This window comes from Sus scrofa, chromosome 13 (genome assembly GCF_054392235.1).
Source record: "Sus scrofa isolate SSC_HxYL_T2T_F1_AM1 chromosome 13, Sscrofa_HxYL_maternal_Yorkshire_Landrace_v2.0, whole genome shotgun sequence".
NCBI classification, from domain to species: Eukaryota; Metazoa; Chordata; class Mammalia; order Artiodactyla; family Suidae; genus Sus; species Sus scrofa.
In genome coordinates, this window is record NC_139395.1 from 223,512,624 (window position 1) to 223,526,795 (window position 14,172).

At 53.4% G+C, this 14,172-nt stretch overlaps 1 protein-coding gene across 27 annotated transcripts in view; it reads left to right on the plus strand.

The window, feature by feature from the left end:
- Positions 1 to 14,172, plus strand: part of PCBP3 (poly(rC) binding protein 3) — a 199,706-nt gene that overhangs the window by 90,494 nt on the left and 95,040 nt on the right. For all 27 annotated transcript variants that reach the window (XR_014825283.1, XM_084992339.1, XM_084992349.1 and 24 more), the window contains exon 2: positions 2,195 to 2,259. Coding sequence is in view for 14 of the 27 variants with exons in the window: in XM_084992337.1 (XP_084848463.1) it covers positions 2,195 to 2,259 (65 nt within the window). In the remaining 13 variants the exon portion in view is untranslated. The remainder of the gene's footprint in view (positions 1 to 2,194; positions 2,260 to 14,172) is intronic.

Consider the following 14,172-nt stretch of genomic DNA (forward strand, 5'->3'; position numbering starts at 1 on the left):
TTTTAAAGGTTGTTTTTCTGGGGGGTTGTTTGTTTGTTTTATTTGTTTTTTGCTTTTTAGGGCCACACACATGGCATATGCGGGTTTCCAGGCTAGGGGTCAAATTGGAGCTGCAGTTGCCAGCCACAGCCACAGCAATGCAGGATCCGAGCCACATCTGCAATTTATACCACAGCGCTTGGCAACATTGGATCCTTAACCCACTGAGCGAGGCCAGTGATCGAGCTCACATCCTCATGGATACTAGTCTGGTTCATAACCCACTGAGCCATAGTGGGAACTCCCTAAAGTGGGTTTTTTAAAATAAATAGTGTATAGTGAGGTTTAGCCAATCTTCAAATCTCTGTATTCCAATTATGATGTTTTAGACCAATTACATTTAATGTGACTATTGATATAATTGAGTCTAAATCTATCATTTTGCTATTTGAGTTTCTGTTTATCCCATTTGGTATTAGATCCTCTTTTTTTTTTTGGCATTACTTTGAGTTGAATACTATTTATGATCAATTTTTCAATTTTATCACCTTTACTAGCTTATTAGCTGTATGTCTTTTTTTTAGAAGTTGCTTTGGGATTCATTGTGTGTATCCTTACTTATCACTGTCTGTCTTAAGTAGTATCATACTAGTTCACTTACAGTATAAAACCTAACAGCAGTATGCTTCCGTCCCACTTCTCCTGGCCTTTGTGTTATTGTGTTGTGCCGTTTTGTTTCTGTAAGCCCTGCAATACATTGTTATTACTTTTGCTTTAAATAGTCCATTATCTTTTAAAACAACCTTAAAAATTAAGAAAAGGTTTCTCTTACTCATTCGTGATTTCTCTGTTTCCAGTGCTTTCCATTTCTTTTTGTAGATCTAGATTTCCTTTGATATCGTCTTTCTTTTGTAAGATGGACTTTAATATTATTTGTGGTTCAGAAGTGTCAGTAATGAATCGTTTCAGCATTTGTTTGTTAGAAAAAGTCTTCATTGTCCCTTTGTATTTTTGAAAGTTATTTTCACTGTTTATCGTATTTTAGGTTGAAAGTTTTTTCCTTCCTTTGGCGATGTCATTCCCTTGACTTCTGGCTTGCTTGCTTCTGGGAAGCCTTTGTTCACCATGTCTGTACATAATGTCTCTTTTTTCTCTGGCTGCTTTTACGATTTTCTCTTTGGGTCAGTTGATTATGATGTGTCTCGGATTGATTTCCTCCGTGTTTTCTTCTGCTTGAGAATTGTTGACCTTCTTGGATTTATGGATTCATAATTTTCATCAATTTTTGAAAAAATTTTGTCCTTCTTTCTTTAAATATGTTGTTGACCCATCCTGTTCTCCCTCCCAATTGTCCAATAACACAAATATTTGTTGTTTTAAGGAAGAGGGAGTCTTTCTTTCCCTGTGTTTTATTTTAGATCTTTTTTATCTGCACAGATTTTTTTTCCACACATTGACTAATTTTCCCTTTTCTAGCGTCTAATGTGATATTAATGCCATCTAGTGTATTCTTCATTTCAGATATATTTTTCACCTTGAGGTGTCTGATTTGGGTCTTCTAAAAAATGCTTTTCCTGTCTCTCCTAAGAGGTTATGCTTTCCTCTGCCTCCTTGAACGTGGACACTGTGTTTATAAGGGCTGTGATCGGACCTTATGGACCAGTGACTTCCTTCCGGATCTTTTTCTGACGGATCTCTGTGCTCGTTAGGAGGCACAGTCTCCCGCTTCTTCCCTCCTCCTCCCTCCCTCCCTCCCTTCCTTTCTCCATGCCTGGAATTTTGTCAGTGGTTGACAGACATCATGACTTTATGTTGGTAGGTTCTGTCGTCTTTCCAGCATTTTAAACTTTCCTTTGGAAGATGCCTTTGCTCCTTGGAACGTTTAGGGCCTGTGGTCGTTTGTTGTGAGCATTGTTCGAGGCACCTGGTTGAGAGCACCGAGGCTGTGCTCTCCGGTGCCCAGCGGCCCCGTGTCCCAGCTGCTGGTCCCTCGGGAGTGTGGTCCGTTCCTGGGGCAGTGGCCGTCACGGCAATCCTCTGTCCTGCCTCCTGGCCTCACTCACGTGCTGATCAGCGTCCTGGCGGGGACGCAAGTGAACCTCCACTGGAGTTCTTTAGTTTGATAGGATTTGATGTCTAAGGGGGGAGATCATTCTTTGGGTTCCTTTCTGCTGAGCACCTCCAGTTGTAATTATTGTTTTTAACTTGTTTACAGGGCTGTCCACAGACAGAGAGCGAGGAGCGAGAGAGAGAGAGAGCGCGCGCTTCACATGATTCCATGTAAGTAGTGCTTCTTACGACACCGTTAGAGATGCATGTCTTTAAATTTAGTGTTTCTCTCTACGTCAGTTGAGTTTTAAAGACTTGCTTGCATATGAAGCCGTGTGTCCTGCTGACTCTCCTTGTGGCCTGGTTTTCTGTCACATGACGACCTGTTACAGGTCAGGGTGGGGTGTCAGTGTCAAATGGGCACGATTTCCCTTCTGGCTTCTGCAGGACAGATGTTTAAAAAGAGATGGTTTCTTCCTTTTCTGTTAACCTTTCTTCTTCAGAGTCAAGGAGACCAGACCACCCAGCAGGGGCCAGTTTGCTTGTGCCGAGTGGACATTGCCTTTGTCCCATGTTCCAGCAGTGACGCATGTTCAGTGGCCGTGTGCGGTGGTGCACATCCTGGCCCTGTGGACACCTCTTTGTGGCCATGACTCCAGTTTTGCAAAACCACCTTGAAAGGATTCATTTTAAACTTACCCTTAAGGTGCCTTCATTTTTCTAAAGCTTGTAAATGTTATTTTCTAAAAGTTTTCAGCAGTCTTGCCTGGAAGACTGGCGTGGTCCCAATGGCGGCCGATGGCCCGAAGTGCCCTCTCTGTGCCCGTTCTGCTGGTCTGAGTGCCTCATGTCTGACTCCACACTTGGCCTCGCAGTGCCCTGAGGGGCAGGTGCTGGCATTCTACCCACTTTTCAAGGCCTGGCGAGGTGACATCACTGGGCTTGTCAGTGGTGAGACTGGGATTTGAGCCAAGGCCTCCAAGCTCATGAGCCCAAGTCCACTTGGCGGTGGCAGGATAAGCAGGAGCTGCCTTGATGAGGGCACATGGGCTCTAGACTCGGTGTCTGTCCTTCCCAGTGGCCTGGTCTACAGCCCCGAGTGGGTCCTGAGCTCAGCTGGTCCTGATTGGAGAGCACCACAAGCACCGCAGGGCCCTTCTGGGGCCTGTCGCCAGCAGCCCCCTTGGGAGACCTGAAAGATGGGGCCAGGGGGCAGGGAGCACATACACGTGGTACTTAGGGCTACTAGGTGACTGGACAGACTGATTTTTCTTTTTTTTGGGCATATGGAGTCCCCAGGCCAGGGATCAGATCGGAGCCGTCGTTGTGACCTAAGCCACAGGACAGATCCATAACCCACTGTGCCGAGCGTCAGACTTGCGTCCCAGCACTCCCAAGATGCCACCAGTCCCGTTGCACCACAGTGGAAACTCCTGGGCATACTGATATTTGAGGAGGAATGTTCTTATTCTTAATTAAATTGCTTGAGCAAAGATCTTAATTACTCTTTCATTCATTCGGCAAATATTTGTAGAAAGCTTGTGATGGGCTGGCTACTCTTCTGGAAGCCCAGCTTCCTTTGTTCCATCCTCGTGGGGGTTACCAAGCATAAAACAACAGGCCTCCACATCACGTGCCGTGTCAGGTGCCGATGCTTGCTGGGGAGGGATGAGAAGGGTGGGGAAGGGGGAGGGATGGCAAGGGTGGGGGCGGGGAGTCCTGATGCAGCTCTGAAGACTGGTCAGGGCACCCTGGAAAGGGGCATCTGAGCGGGGCCTCGGGGGAGGCCCAGGAGCGACCCTGTGGGGAGGAGGGTAGAGGGTTCCAGGCCCGGGGGAGCCAAGCGAGCTGGGCGCAGGCCCAGGAGATGCGGGGCAGTGGGGACAGCAGGGCCCAGCCGTCCCTCCCAGGCCTTTCTCGAATGGGGGAGGGCCTAGTGTGGAGCTGTGTTGGATTGCTGCGTCTTCAGACTAAGGCTCTTATAATACCTGCTCCTTAGAGGACATCCAAATCCCTCCTGGCTTGGGACCAGCTTTGTAACTGTGCAAATGTGGATCTGATTTTCACAGAAGTCCCGGGGGAGGGGCCTCTGGAAGTCAGGCGTATGAACAACACCGCATGTGCTGGGCCTCCCCCGGGGCTTTGCTCTTGTCCACGGCCCTCTCCCAGGCAGCCAGGCACCTGAGCTGGGAAGGGGGCCTGCTGTTCTGGAAATGCACCAGTGTGCTTGTAGGGATGGGGGGTGCTGGCCCAGAGCTGCTCACCCTGGGTGTGTGTGCGGGTTCACGGCTGTGTGAGCCCTAGTGCAGGCGTAGAGGCCGCGGCGCCTGGGCTGAGAGGCAGACAGCGGGGCAGTGTGAGCAGATCCTGGAACCCCCAAGGCCGGGCGCAGGCCAGGCAGCGAGCTCTTGGTAGGGCGCTGTGGCCTCTTGGCGGGCCAGGAGGGGGCCGTTAGAAGTACTGAGCTGCTGGGAACAGAAATGAGCCCACTTCCACTTGGTGGAGCCCCGCGGCGTCTTCCTGGGGGGGTCCCCGGGGTGTGACGAGCCAGAACGGAGCTCATCTGCAGTGGATGTTTCCCAGGGGAGGTGGCGGCTCTGGAAGAAGTTGGTTTTCCATTTGCACGTCTGCCCAGAACTTTTCTCGCTTCCTCAGGGTGGTGTGCAGGGCGGTCTTCCGAGGCGCAGCTGCGCTCAGACAGCGGGGACGCTGATGGCGCTTTGTTTTGTGGGGCCCTCCGGCTCCCCCAGCTCCAGACTGAGCCTAGGACCACACTCAGATCAAGAAATGCACAAATAAGGATAATGAAAACTTTGTTGAAACCCGTATTTACTCTGCTGGCTCTGCCCCTTTGTAATACGGGCCTGTTTGCTTCTTAGGCTTTTCCCCCTGCATGAAGATAACAGCTTTCACTACACAACTGAAACATGAACACGAACTTGAAAACTCACCTAATAGTGAACCCGGACAGAGCCGCGCCTGCGCTCCTCCATCAGGGCGCCCGCCCTTCGTGTTCCTCTCGGAGACCCCTCCGGCTTCGGCCCTCGGTTCGTGGGGCAGCCCTGAGCGCACCCTCTCACAGCCCGGTCCTTCCTGGCCCTGCGCCGTCCCCTCCAGGCAGCACCAGTGTGGTGCTGCCTGGAGGCCCTGCAGCTCTGCAGACTGGCCAAGGCCTGGGGCCTCAAGCCCTGGCAGGTCTGCTTCTGTCGGGGGCTTTGTTGCGCCTCGGCTCTTTCTTCCTCAGGCTTCTGCTGTCACTGGGCCTCTGTCTCAGGGCTGGCTGTGCCTTGTAATTCAAAGAGCAAAGTTGAGATAGGAGATTGGTGGGAAGCCTGTGTGAGGAGCACGCAGACTTTCAGCGCTGCTTCCACCTACAGAGCCCCTTCCCCAGGCTGAGGACTGAGGGCTGGGCCAGCCTGCAGCACAGCAGCGGGGCTGACCTGACAGAGGCTGGGGTGCACGCAGTGGATTGTGGAGGCCGGGCCTCTGGGCACCCAGATCCCTGGAAACCCTGCGTGGAGTTTGGGGTGGGGGGGCAGGCAGTGTGCCGGCCGAGGGCCCGCGTTCGCAGGGTGGGGCAGGAAGACGGGGTCCGGGAGAGACCCTGGGCTGTTCCCTGCCCGGCTGAAGGGATCTCGGGGCCAGCACTGCCTGAGAGTTGAGGCAAATTAGCAATAAGAACATAGGAAGTGGAGCGAGCAGCCGAGGCTCGTCTTCGTGCCAGGAAAGCACGTCGGCTCGTCTACCGAGCCCTGGGGGAGCCGGGGGAGCTGCCTGTGGTCCCTGCTCACCACGTGGCCCGGGCGGACCACTGGGAGCGGATGGGGCAGGGAGGGTGTGGGTTGGAGGAGAACTCGAAAATTCTCAGGCTCGGGGAGGAAGTCAATGGAGGACACAGCAGATCCTGGAGAAGAGCTGTAGGAAGCCCGTCATTAGGCCTGGGGAGCGGGGGAGCAAAAGGAGAAAGAGAAAGACGCCTGCGGGGGGTGGGGGCTGGCACTCTGGCTAACACTGTGTCCACGTAAAGTTTGTTAAAAAGAAAAGTTAAAAGGTTATATAGCAAATACTCTTTTCCAAAAAAATAAATAAATTGAAAGCGGGGCCCCTCCGCAGCCCCCGACTCCGGTCTCTGCCTCTGCCCAGGCAGCTCCACCGCGCGGCCATCTGGCCTCCCCAGCAGGGCTGCGTCCTCACCGCGTGGCCAGACCGCGTGGCCTCTGCTGAACTGATGGAAGATCTTTCTTCTCGGGGAGCTAAACCGTGCAGCTCTAGGAACGTCTTGTCTCCTTTCTCAGGCTCCGCAGCCCTGCGCTCTCCGGGGTTTGCATGTTTGTTGTGTGTCACCTCCTCCTGCCCCTGCGCCCCCCCCCCCCCGCCACGTGGGAGCTCCGCCCGTGACAGTCGCTCCTGCTGCTGGTTGGTGCTGGGGGCTGTGGGGGACCCAGGCCCGGCTGCAAGCGTCTCTTTCACCCCGGACTTGGCCTCCGGGCTTACGATGCACCCGGTTGGGCCCTGCTTGTAAACTCAGTGGTACACTGCCAAGCGTGCCATGTTTGAAAACATTATTTCTCAGAGGTGGCAGAGTTTCCCCACACGGATGTAGGTGTTATTTTACTAAATCGTTCCTTTGGTCCAGTCGACTGGGCTCTTCCCAGGCCGGTCACTACCAGCAGCAGTGAGGTGAGCGTCCTTGCACAGAGGACGCTTCCGCTCCTCCCGAGGAGGTACTCGTGCGCCTCCCGTGGGCTCCTTGGTCAGAGGAGGGGCCGCTTTAAAAGAGGCCTGGTGGGCAGGTGCCAAGTTGCTGGAGGTGGCAGATTATAGAGGCCTGTGCTGTCCCCCTAAAGCCCCCAGGCCTTTCCGCGTCTCTAAAAGCCGAAACAAAGACAGTGGAGCTTTTCGCCCAGAGCGCATCATCCCTCCTTAAGTGCGAGCCGCCTCCTCTTAGGAAGCCGCGGAGCTTTTATGTTCCCGGCAGGTGTTTTCCCCCGGCATCTGCTGGTGGTGGTTGGGGCCCTTACAGCAGAATTTCCCTTCGCAATGTCCTCTTCCACAGCGTTTACACTGGGAAAATCCTTTCCTGTCCTGAAGTGTGGGTAGAGTCCCTTGTGTTTTTCTTTTCTGCGTTTACTTTCACCTGAGGGATCTATTGAGGTTTAATTTGATAGGATGTCATTAGGTGAATATATGCTCTTTTTTCTGTCAAGTATTGACAATCCTGTTTATTGAAAACCACTTCATTTTCCCAGTGATTTGTGCTGCTGCTTTTGTCCTATATGTACAACTTCTGTGGAAATATTTATATATTCGTGTCTATTTTTGAATTCTCTAATTGATCTGTTTGTTCTTGTGCTAGTACACTGTTTTATTTGTTTTTGTTTTCTGGCATATTTATCTGATAATCCTGTTACTTAAAAGGTATTTTGGCTCTTCTTGGCTGCTCAGTTTCTAGATGAACTTTAGGATGAGGGTCAATCAGACTAGGATTTCATTTCAAATGGATCAAAACAGCTGATATTTTAGAAATATCTCGTTCTAATAGAGGAAGCTATTCCATTTCTTCGTATATTCTGTTAGGAGCCTTTAGTTACATTTTCTAGCTTCCTTGTTGTAGTTGTTCTGAGCTCTTTTCGACCTTACATTATCTACTCAGATAATTAAAAATTTACCCCTCACGGTTTCCCAGTGTTTACTAATGCATAGGGAAGCCTCTGTTTTTGTGGATTTGCATGCGGCCGCGCCTTTTAGGTTTCGAAGTTAAATTCTGACTTCCTCTGACTTGACCCTGGGGCCTCCAGGGAGTGTGCTCTCGCCAGGGCTGGCTGCCTGGTCCACGCTGTTCATCAAGTTACACAGCTGTCCATCTGTGGCTCTTCTATTAAGTTGTCTGTTTTTTGAAATAAAAGATAAAAGTTGTATCTTGCTGTATGTTCATTGCCGCTATTAAGATAGCCACAGGAGGAGCTCCTGTTGTGGCTCAGCGGGTTAAGAACCCGAGATAGTGTCTATGAGGATGTGGCTTCTCTCCCTGGCCTTAATCAGTGGGTTAAGGATCCAGCGTTGCTGCAAGCTGCAGTGTAGGTTGCTGTGGCTGTGGTATAGGGCCGCAGCTGCAGCTCTGATTCGACCCCTGGTCTGGGAACTTCCATATGCTGTAGGGCGGCCCTAAAATGAAAAAGAAAAAAAAAAAAGGAAAAAGGGGAAAAAAAGATAGCCAGAGGATTTTCTCCTTTTGTCTCTTAACTTAGAGAATGCCATTGATGAGACTCCAAGCGTTGATTCTTGGAATAAATCCCGTTAGAGCATATGAATACTCTTCAGTACCTTTCCGATTGTAATGCATTCTCAACATTTTATTTGAGCTGAAGTGGGGGCTGGAGTTGAGGTCAGTCCTAGGGTGAGGGTTGGAGTTGAGGTCAGTCCTAGGACCGGGTTAGTGGAGCCTTAGTCACGCGAAAGGCCCACACGAGGGTTAGGACTAGGGCCATGGTGGTCGTGCTCTGGAGGTTTCTGAGTCAGACCGGAGGGAGAAGGGGCTTTAGGGAGCCTAGCTCCAAGCTGAGAGGGGTCCGGGGGCTGTGAGTGTCCCCCCCAACCCCAGGAGCAGCAGAGGACACACCTACTGGAACACAGTGCCCCAAACTCGGCGGCTCTGATGCGGTCAAGGTCAGTTCCCTTGGCTGTAACAGGCTCAGGGTGGGTGGACCGGGTTGCAGGAGGCCCTCTGCACAGAGGCCATGCTGGCCATGGGCCCTGGGTGGCCTGTCACTCTGTGTGGTCCTGCCTGCTCTGGGGTCTTGGCCTGTAGGTGGAATAAATCCGCCAGTGGGAAGGAGAAGGGCCGGGTGGAGGGCAAGCAGGTGCCTTTTAGGATTGGAAGCATGAGCTACATCAGCTGTGTCACATGACCGCGTGGACCGCAGGACCACATGCACTGACAGTGTTCTTTGGACCCAAGTGTGTGCCAGCGGTGCTACCCGGACAGCTGAGCACCAGTGGCCGTACGTGGACCCAGTGTGTGCTGGCGGTGTGTGCAGTGGCCCCACTCCCCGTGGGCTGGGCCCGCATCTCCTCTGGGGCAGCCTGGACAGCCACAGGTCTTTTGGAAACCACCGGCCTCTGCCACAGGCCAGGGTAAGAGGAGAGGACAGCGGGGCGGGGAGGGAGCCCAGGAGCCTAGTGCTCTGAGGTCAGGCTGTCCCTGCCCGGGGGGACATCGGCGGTCTGCTTCCCACCCCCAGGAGCGCTGCCGGGGCCTCGTCCTGGGTCTGGCCGATGGCGGTTCCAGCATCTCTGGCTGTACCCTCCTGCCCGACCCACACCAAGGTACCAGGCCTGCGGGGTGGAGCTCCTGCTCCTGGAGGGAAGGGTGTCTCCATGTCCTTGGAGGACGAAGGAGAAGCGGGGTGGTGGCAGACCTGGTGCCTGTCTGGGCAGAGACGGTCTCCAGGGCCTTGGCGCTGCCTGTGCTCAGTCCACCGAGGCTTAAAGGGCCCCGTTTCCCTGCTTCCTCCCTCCCTCCTTCCCTCCCTCCTTCCTTCCCTTGGCTTTTCTTCCTTTGGGGGCCCCAAGGCCTGGGCTGAGGTGACATGCTCCCTCCTCCCTCCGCTGGCAGCCCCGTGGCCGAGCAGAGGCAGCGTGGCTCTGGAGCCGCGTGGCTGGCCCGAGGGGTGGAGGCCCAGTGCCTGTCGTGTGGTTTAGACGGCGGGGCAGTCAGGCCGGCCAGGTGTGGAGCGCTGTGCCCCCGGCAGCCCTGGCTGAGGGCGGCCTGTGGTTTCTGCCTCAGGAACGTGTGCACAGCCCCAGGGGCCAGCAGTGCCCCTTCTGGTCTGGTTAAACCCCCCCACTCTGCTCCCTCAGGCCGCTGTCTGTGGTCCTTTGCCAGTGGCGCTGATGGGCTACACCATGGCCTCCAGCGCGCTCCGCGCCCTTTTGCATCAGGGAGGCTGCTTCCCTCTGGACGTGTGCTCCAGGAGCCCTGACGGCACAGAGGTTTCCGTGGGGGCCTCCACCTTTTCCAGGTTTCACGTTCAGGGCTCAAGGCTATACCCCTGCCGCTTAGTTCGCCCTGTCGTTGCGTACGCATGTTCATTTTACCCTCCTGTCTCCCAGCTCTGCGGCCCAGCACCCCTGGGCCACCTGTGCCCTCTGTGCAGCGCCAAGGCCGCAGGCCAGACCCAGCCGGGCCGGCGCAGCTGGGAAGCCGCTGTTCCTGGGCCGTCATCCCCTGTGTTGACTTGGTAGAGTGTGGGCAGAAGCCTTGGAGGAGAACCTTCCAGGAGGAGCCCACCCGGGTGGCTGGCGTCAGCCTGGGGATCCAGAGACCGGTTCTGCTTCCAGCCCCTCCGGGTCACCTGTGACCTTGGCACCGAGGCTGGGTCGTTGTCCCTGTCGGTGGCTTCTCCATCTCAGTCCCAGAGCGGGAGGCCCTTGGAGCCTCTGCAGAGGGGGCGGGGGCGGGGGCGTCTTTCCGGGGTGCATGATGACCTCAGGAGCAGGTGGTCCCAGGACTTCGGTGTCCAGGCTGGGGTTCCTCCTCAGCCCCGTGCCTTTGATGATCCTATTTGGCCAGAGAGGAAACTGAAGTCAGCCCCGGAGCAGAGCTCCCCTTCCAGTAAGTCATTCCAGGCTCAGACTCTTGGCCTCTAGCCTCCGGAGAACTGGGCCGTCTTCCGTTTTCCGCTCTCCGCAGCGGGTCAGGAGAGCGCCCTGACGGCGTCCCCGGGCGAGCCCTGTGCACTGGCGCGACACCTGTGCCTTTTGTCCGCGCTGAGAAGGGAGCGGAACAGGGTAAGATGAGGACGGAGACGTCCACTCAGGGTGGCCGGGAGGGACGCCAGGCGCCTGGCTCGCAGGCAGGGAGCAGGCGGGTGGCGGGTGTTTAAACGTCCGCCCTGAAACGGGTCTGGGAGGGTCCTGTGCTTGTGTTAATAGAATTAATTGAATATGTTTGAAACCTGAAAGGGAGCAAAGAACAAGGTTTGGAGGCGGAGGAGACACGAGCCTGGGTGCTGCTGAGCTGTCGGTCTCCCGGGGCTGGCGGCGTTTGAGTTCACCCAGGATGGATGTTCTCTCGAGCAGTCCGGCTCCAAACGTGGGTCCTCCGACTGTCTTCCCGTGTTTCTGCGGGCTCAGCGCCTCCGGTGGTGCCCCCTCTGCAGCGCAGATGCCGGCCGGCATCCAGGCCGGGGTCTGCGCTGCACTTGGTTGTTGGGGTCTTCAGTCTCCTTTAATCTGGAACATTTTCACACCTTTCTGTCCCGCTTCTGATGTTGGCGTGTGAAGACTGTGGCGACATATGCGGTGGACAATGTTTCCCATTTTCCTGCCGTGAATTTCTCTCATGGCAATTTTGCCCTGCCAAATAGTTTTATTTTTTATAAAGTTTCATTTACCTCTCTCTCACTGCATCTGGGTTTTTTAGTCATAGTTAGAGAGCCTTTTCCTACACTCAGATTAAAGAGAAATCACTCCTATTTCATCCTACTACGTGTATAGTTTCATTTTGCATTAATCGATTTTTAAGAAAAATTTAGTATGCTGATTTTTTTCTACGGGATATTTATTTTTTATTTCTGTTCTTATTTCCTTTTGCTTTTGGAAGTTTATTTTGCTGTTCTTTTCTAAATTTGTATTGGATATAAGCTCATTGGTGTTCAGCTTTCTTTTCGTATGGATAAGCATTTAAAACTAAGCATTCGTAAGTGCAGCGTGTTGCAGTGCCCAAATTAAGATATCTCGGACTTTCATAATGCCGCTTCTACTCTGACTTCTTGTTTGACTGAGGAGTTACTTAGGAGTATTCCTCAATTCCAAACACACGGAGTTTAAACAGTATCTCCCATCTTTACAATACGCGTTTATGTTTACACGTAGTACATTAAACGTTTTAGTTTCTGGGCTCATGGCACCGGCGCGCGGTGGGCCGTGCGTTCCTGCTCTTCAGCCCACGGGGAGCACGGCCGTCTGTGGTCGGTGTGGACGTGCCCAGCGCGCACAGCGGAGCCGAGCCTGCCGTTGGGAGATGAGCTCTGTGGACGTCCATGGGGTGGAGCTTGGGAGTCGTGTTTACACTTTCCCTGTCCTCTCAGGTGGTTTTCTCTGACACATCCCTCGGTGTGAGGGTGGTGTTTCAATCCACCAGTGCGATCGTAGGTTGCCTGTGTCCTTGTATGTCTGTCTGTTGCTGCTTTGTGGAAAATGTTGACTTTGGGAGCTGTGCATGCGAGGCTGGAGTTGTTGTAATGTCCTAACTAATGCACTGAGCCCTTGTATCTGTATGTAGTCTGGTCTTACTTCTTTGCCTTAAGGTGAATTTTCTCTGATGCGTTTGCCCAGGGTGTATTTTTCTTACTCTCTGTCCATTTCCCCGTGTCTGTGTCTTCGCTGTGCTGTCGAGATGGCGTCTAACGCCAGGGTGTTTATCGTCTCCGACAATCTTTGCCTTTTACAGATTGGAGCATTGCGTTTACTTCTGTTTCCTCAAATTACATATAGATTTGGACTCCTTCCTACAATCTTATTTTGGGCTGTTTAGCTCAATTTTTTCTTTTTGCCTTTTTTTTTTTTTTTTTTTTTTTTTTTTTGCTTTTTAGGGCCACATGTGCAGCACATGGAGGTTCCCAGGCTAGGGGTTGAATCGGAGCTGTAGCCACCGGCCTACACCAGAGCCACAGCAATGCGGGATCCGAGTCGCATCTGCAACCTATACCACAGCTCACGGCAACGCCGGATCGTTAACCCACTGAGCAAGGGCAGGGACCGAACCCGCAACCTCATGGTTCCTAGTCGGATTCGTCAACCACTGCGCCACGACGGGAACTCCTGTTTGTTTTCTTTTTAGGGCCACACCTGTGGCATACGGAGGTTCCCAGGCTAGGGGTCCAATTGGAGCTGAAGCTGCCAGCCTACACCACAGCCACAGCAACGCGGGATCCCGAGCCGCGTCTGCGACCTGCACCACAGCTCATGGCAATGCCAGATCCTTAACCCACTGAGAGAGGCCAGGGATCGAACCCACATCCTCATGGATCCTAGTCGGGTTTGTTAACTGCTGAGCCATGACGGGAACTCCAGTTTTTACTCTTGTCTTTGCATGTTTTGATTGACAGATTATTTTTCCTCATCAGTTTTTTCCTTCACTGTCTAATTTTAGTTTCCCTTATCTGTGACTTGACTTCGAAGTGTCCAATCAGAAGCTTTAGCTGCATCCCAAGTGGTACAGGAATCTTAAGCTACTTGGAATACTTGACCTTCGGTTTTCCTCTCCTGACTCAAAGGGGTTTCATTCTCAGTTGTTGTGATTTTAATGCCGTGCCACCCCCTTTATTATCTTGCACCGTCGCCACTGCTGGTTGGACGGGCCCCTGGCCCCACCTTTGCTCCTCATTCTTGTTCTTTACACGCTGCCACTTCCAAAAGGCATCCTGCGGAGAGTGTTAGAACACAAGTGGTAACGGAAGCCTTCTTCATTTTCCTTTTCGGACACGTTTTATGTTTAATGCTCAGAACATGTTTTCTTTCATAAGTCATCCCGGAGCTGTTTCACATGAGCTTGCTCTTGGAAACGGAGATGGGGAACTGCCGCATGGCGCAGTGGGCTGAAGACCCTGCCTGGTCCCTGCTGCGGCGTAGGTCCCTGCTTCGGCTCAGGTCCCTGCAGTGGCTCAGGTCCCTGCTGCGGCTCAGGTCCCTGCAGTGGCGCAGGTCCCTGCTGTGGCGCAGGTTCCTGCAGTGGCTCAGGTCCCTGCTATGGCTCAGGTCTCTGCTGCGGCTCAGGTCCCTGCAGTGGCGCAGGTCCCTGCTGTGGCGCAGGTTCCTGCAGTGGCTCAGGTCCCTGCTATGGCTCAGGTCTCTGCTGCGGCGCAGGTCCCTGCTATGGCTCAGGTCCCTGCTGCGGCTCAGGTCTCTGCTGCGGCTCAGGTCCCTGCTGCGGCTCAGGTCCCTGCTGCGGCTCAGGTCCCTGCTGCGGCTCAGGTCCCTGCAGTGGCTCAGGTCCCTGCTGTGGCATGGGTTTGATCTCCGGCCCAGGAACTTCCATGTGCCGCAGGTACAGGCCAAAGAAAAGAAAAGAAAATCAGTTTTAATGGGAAAAACTGGCCTGCAGCATACTCTTGCTCAGAAAGAGGAGGGTTTACAAGTTCA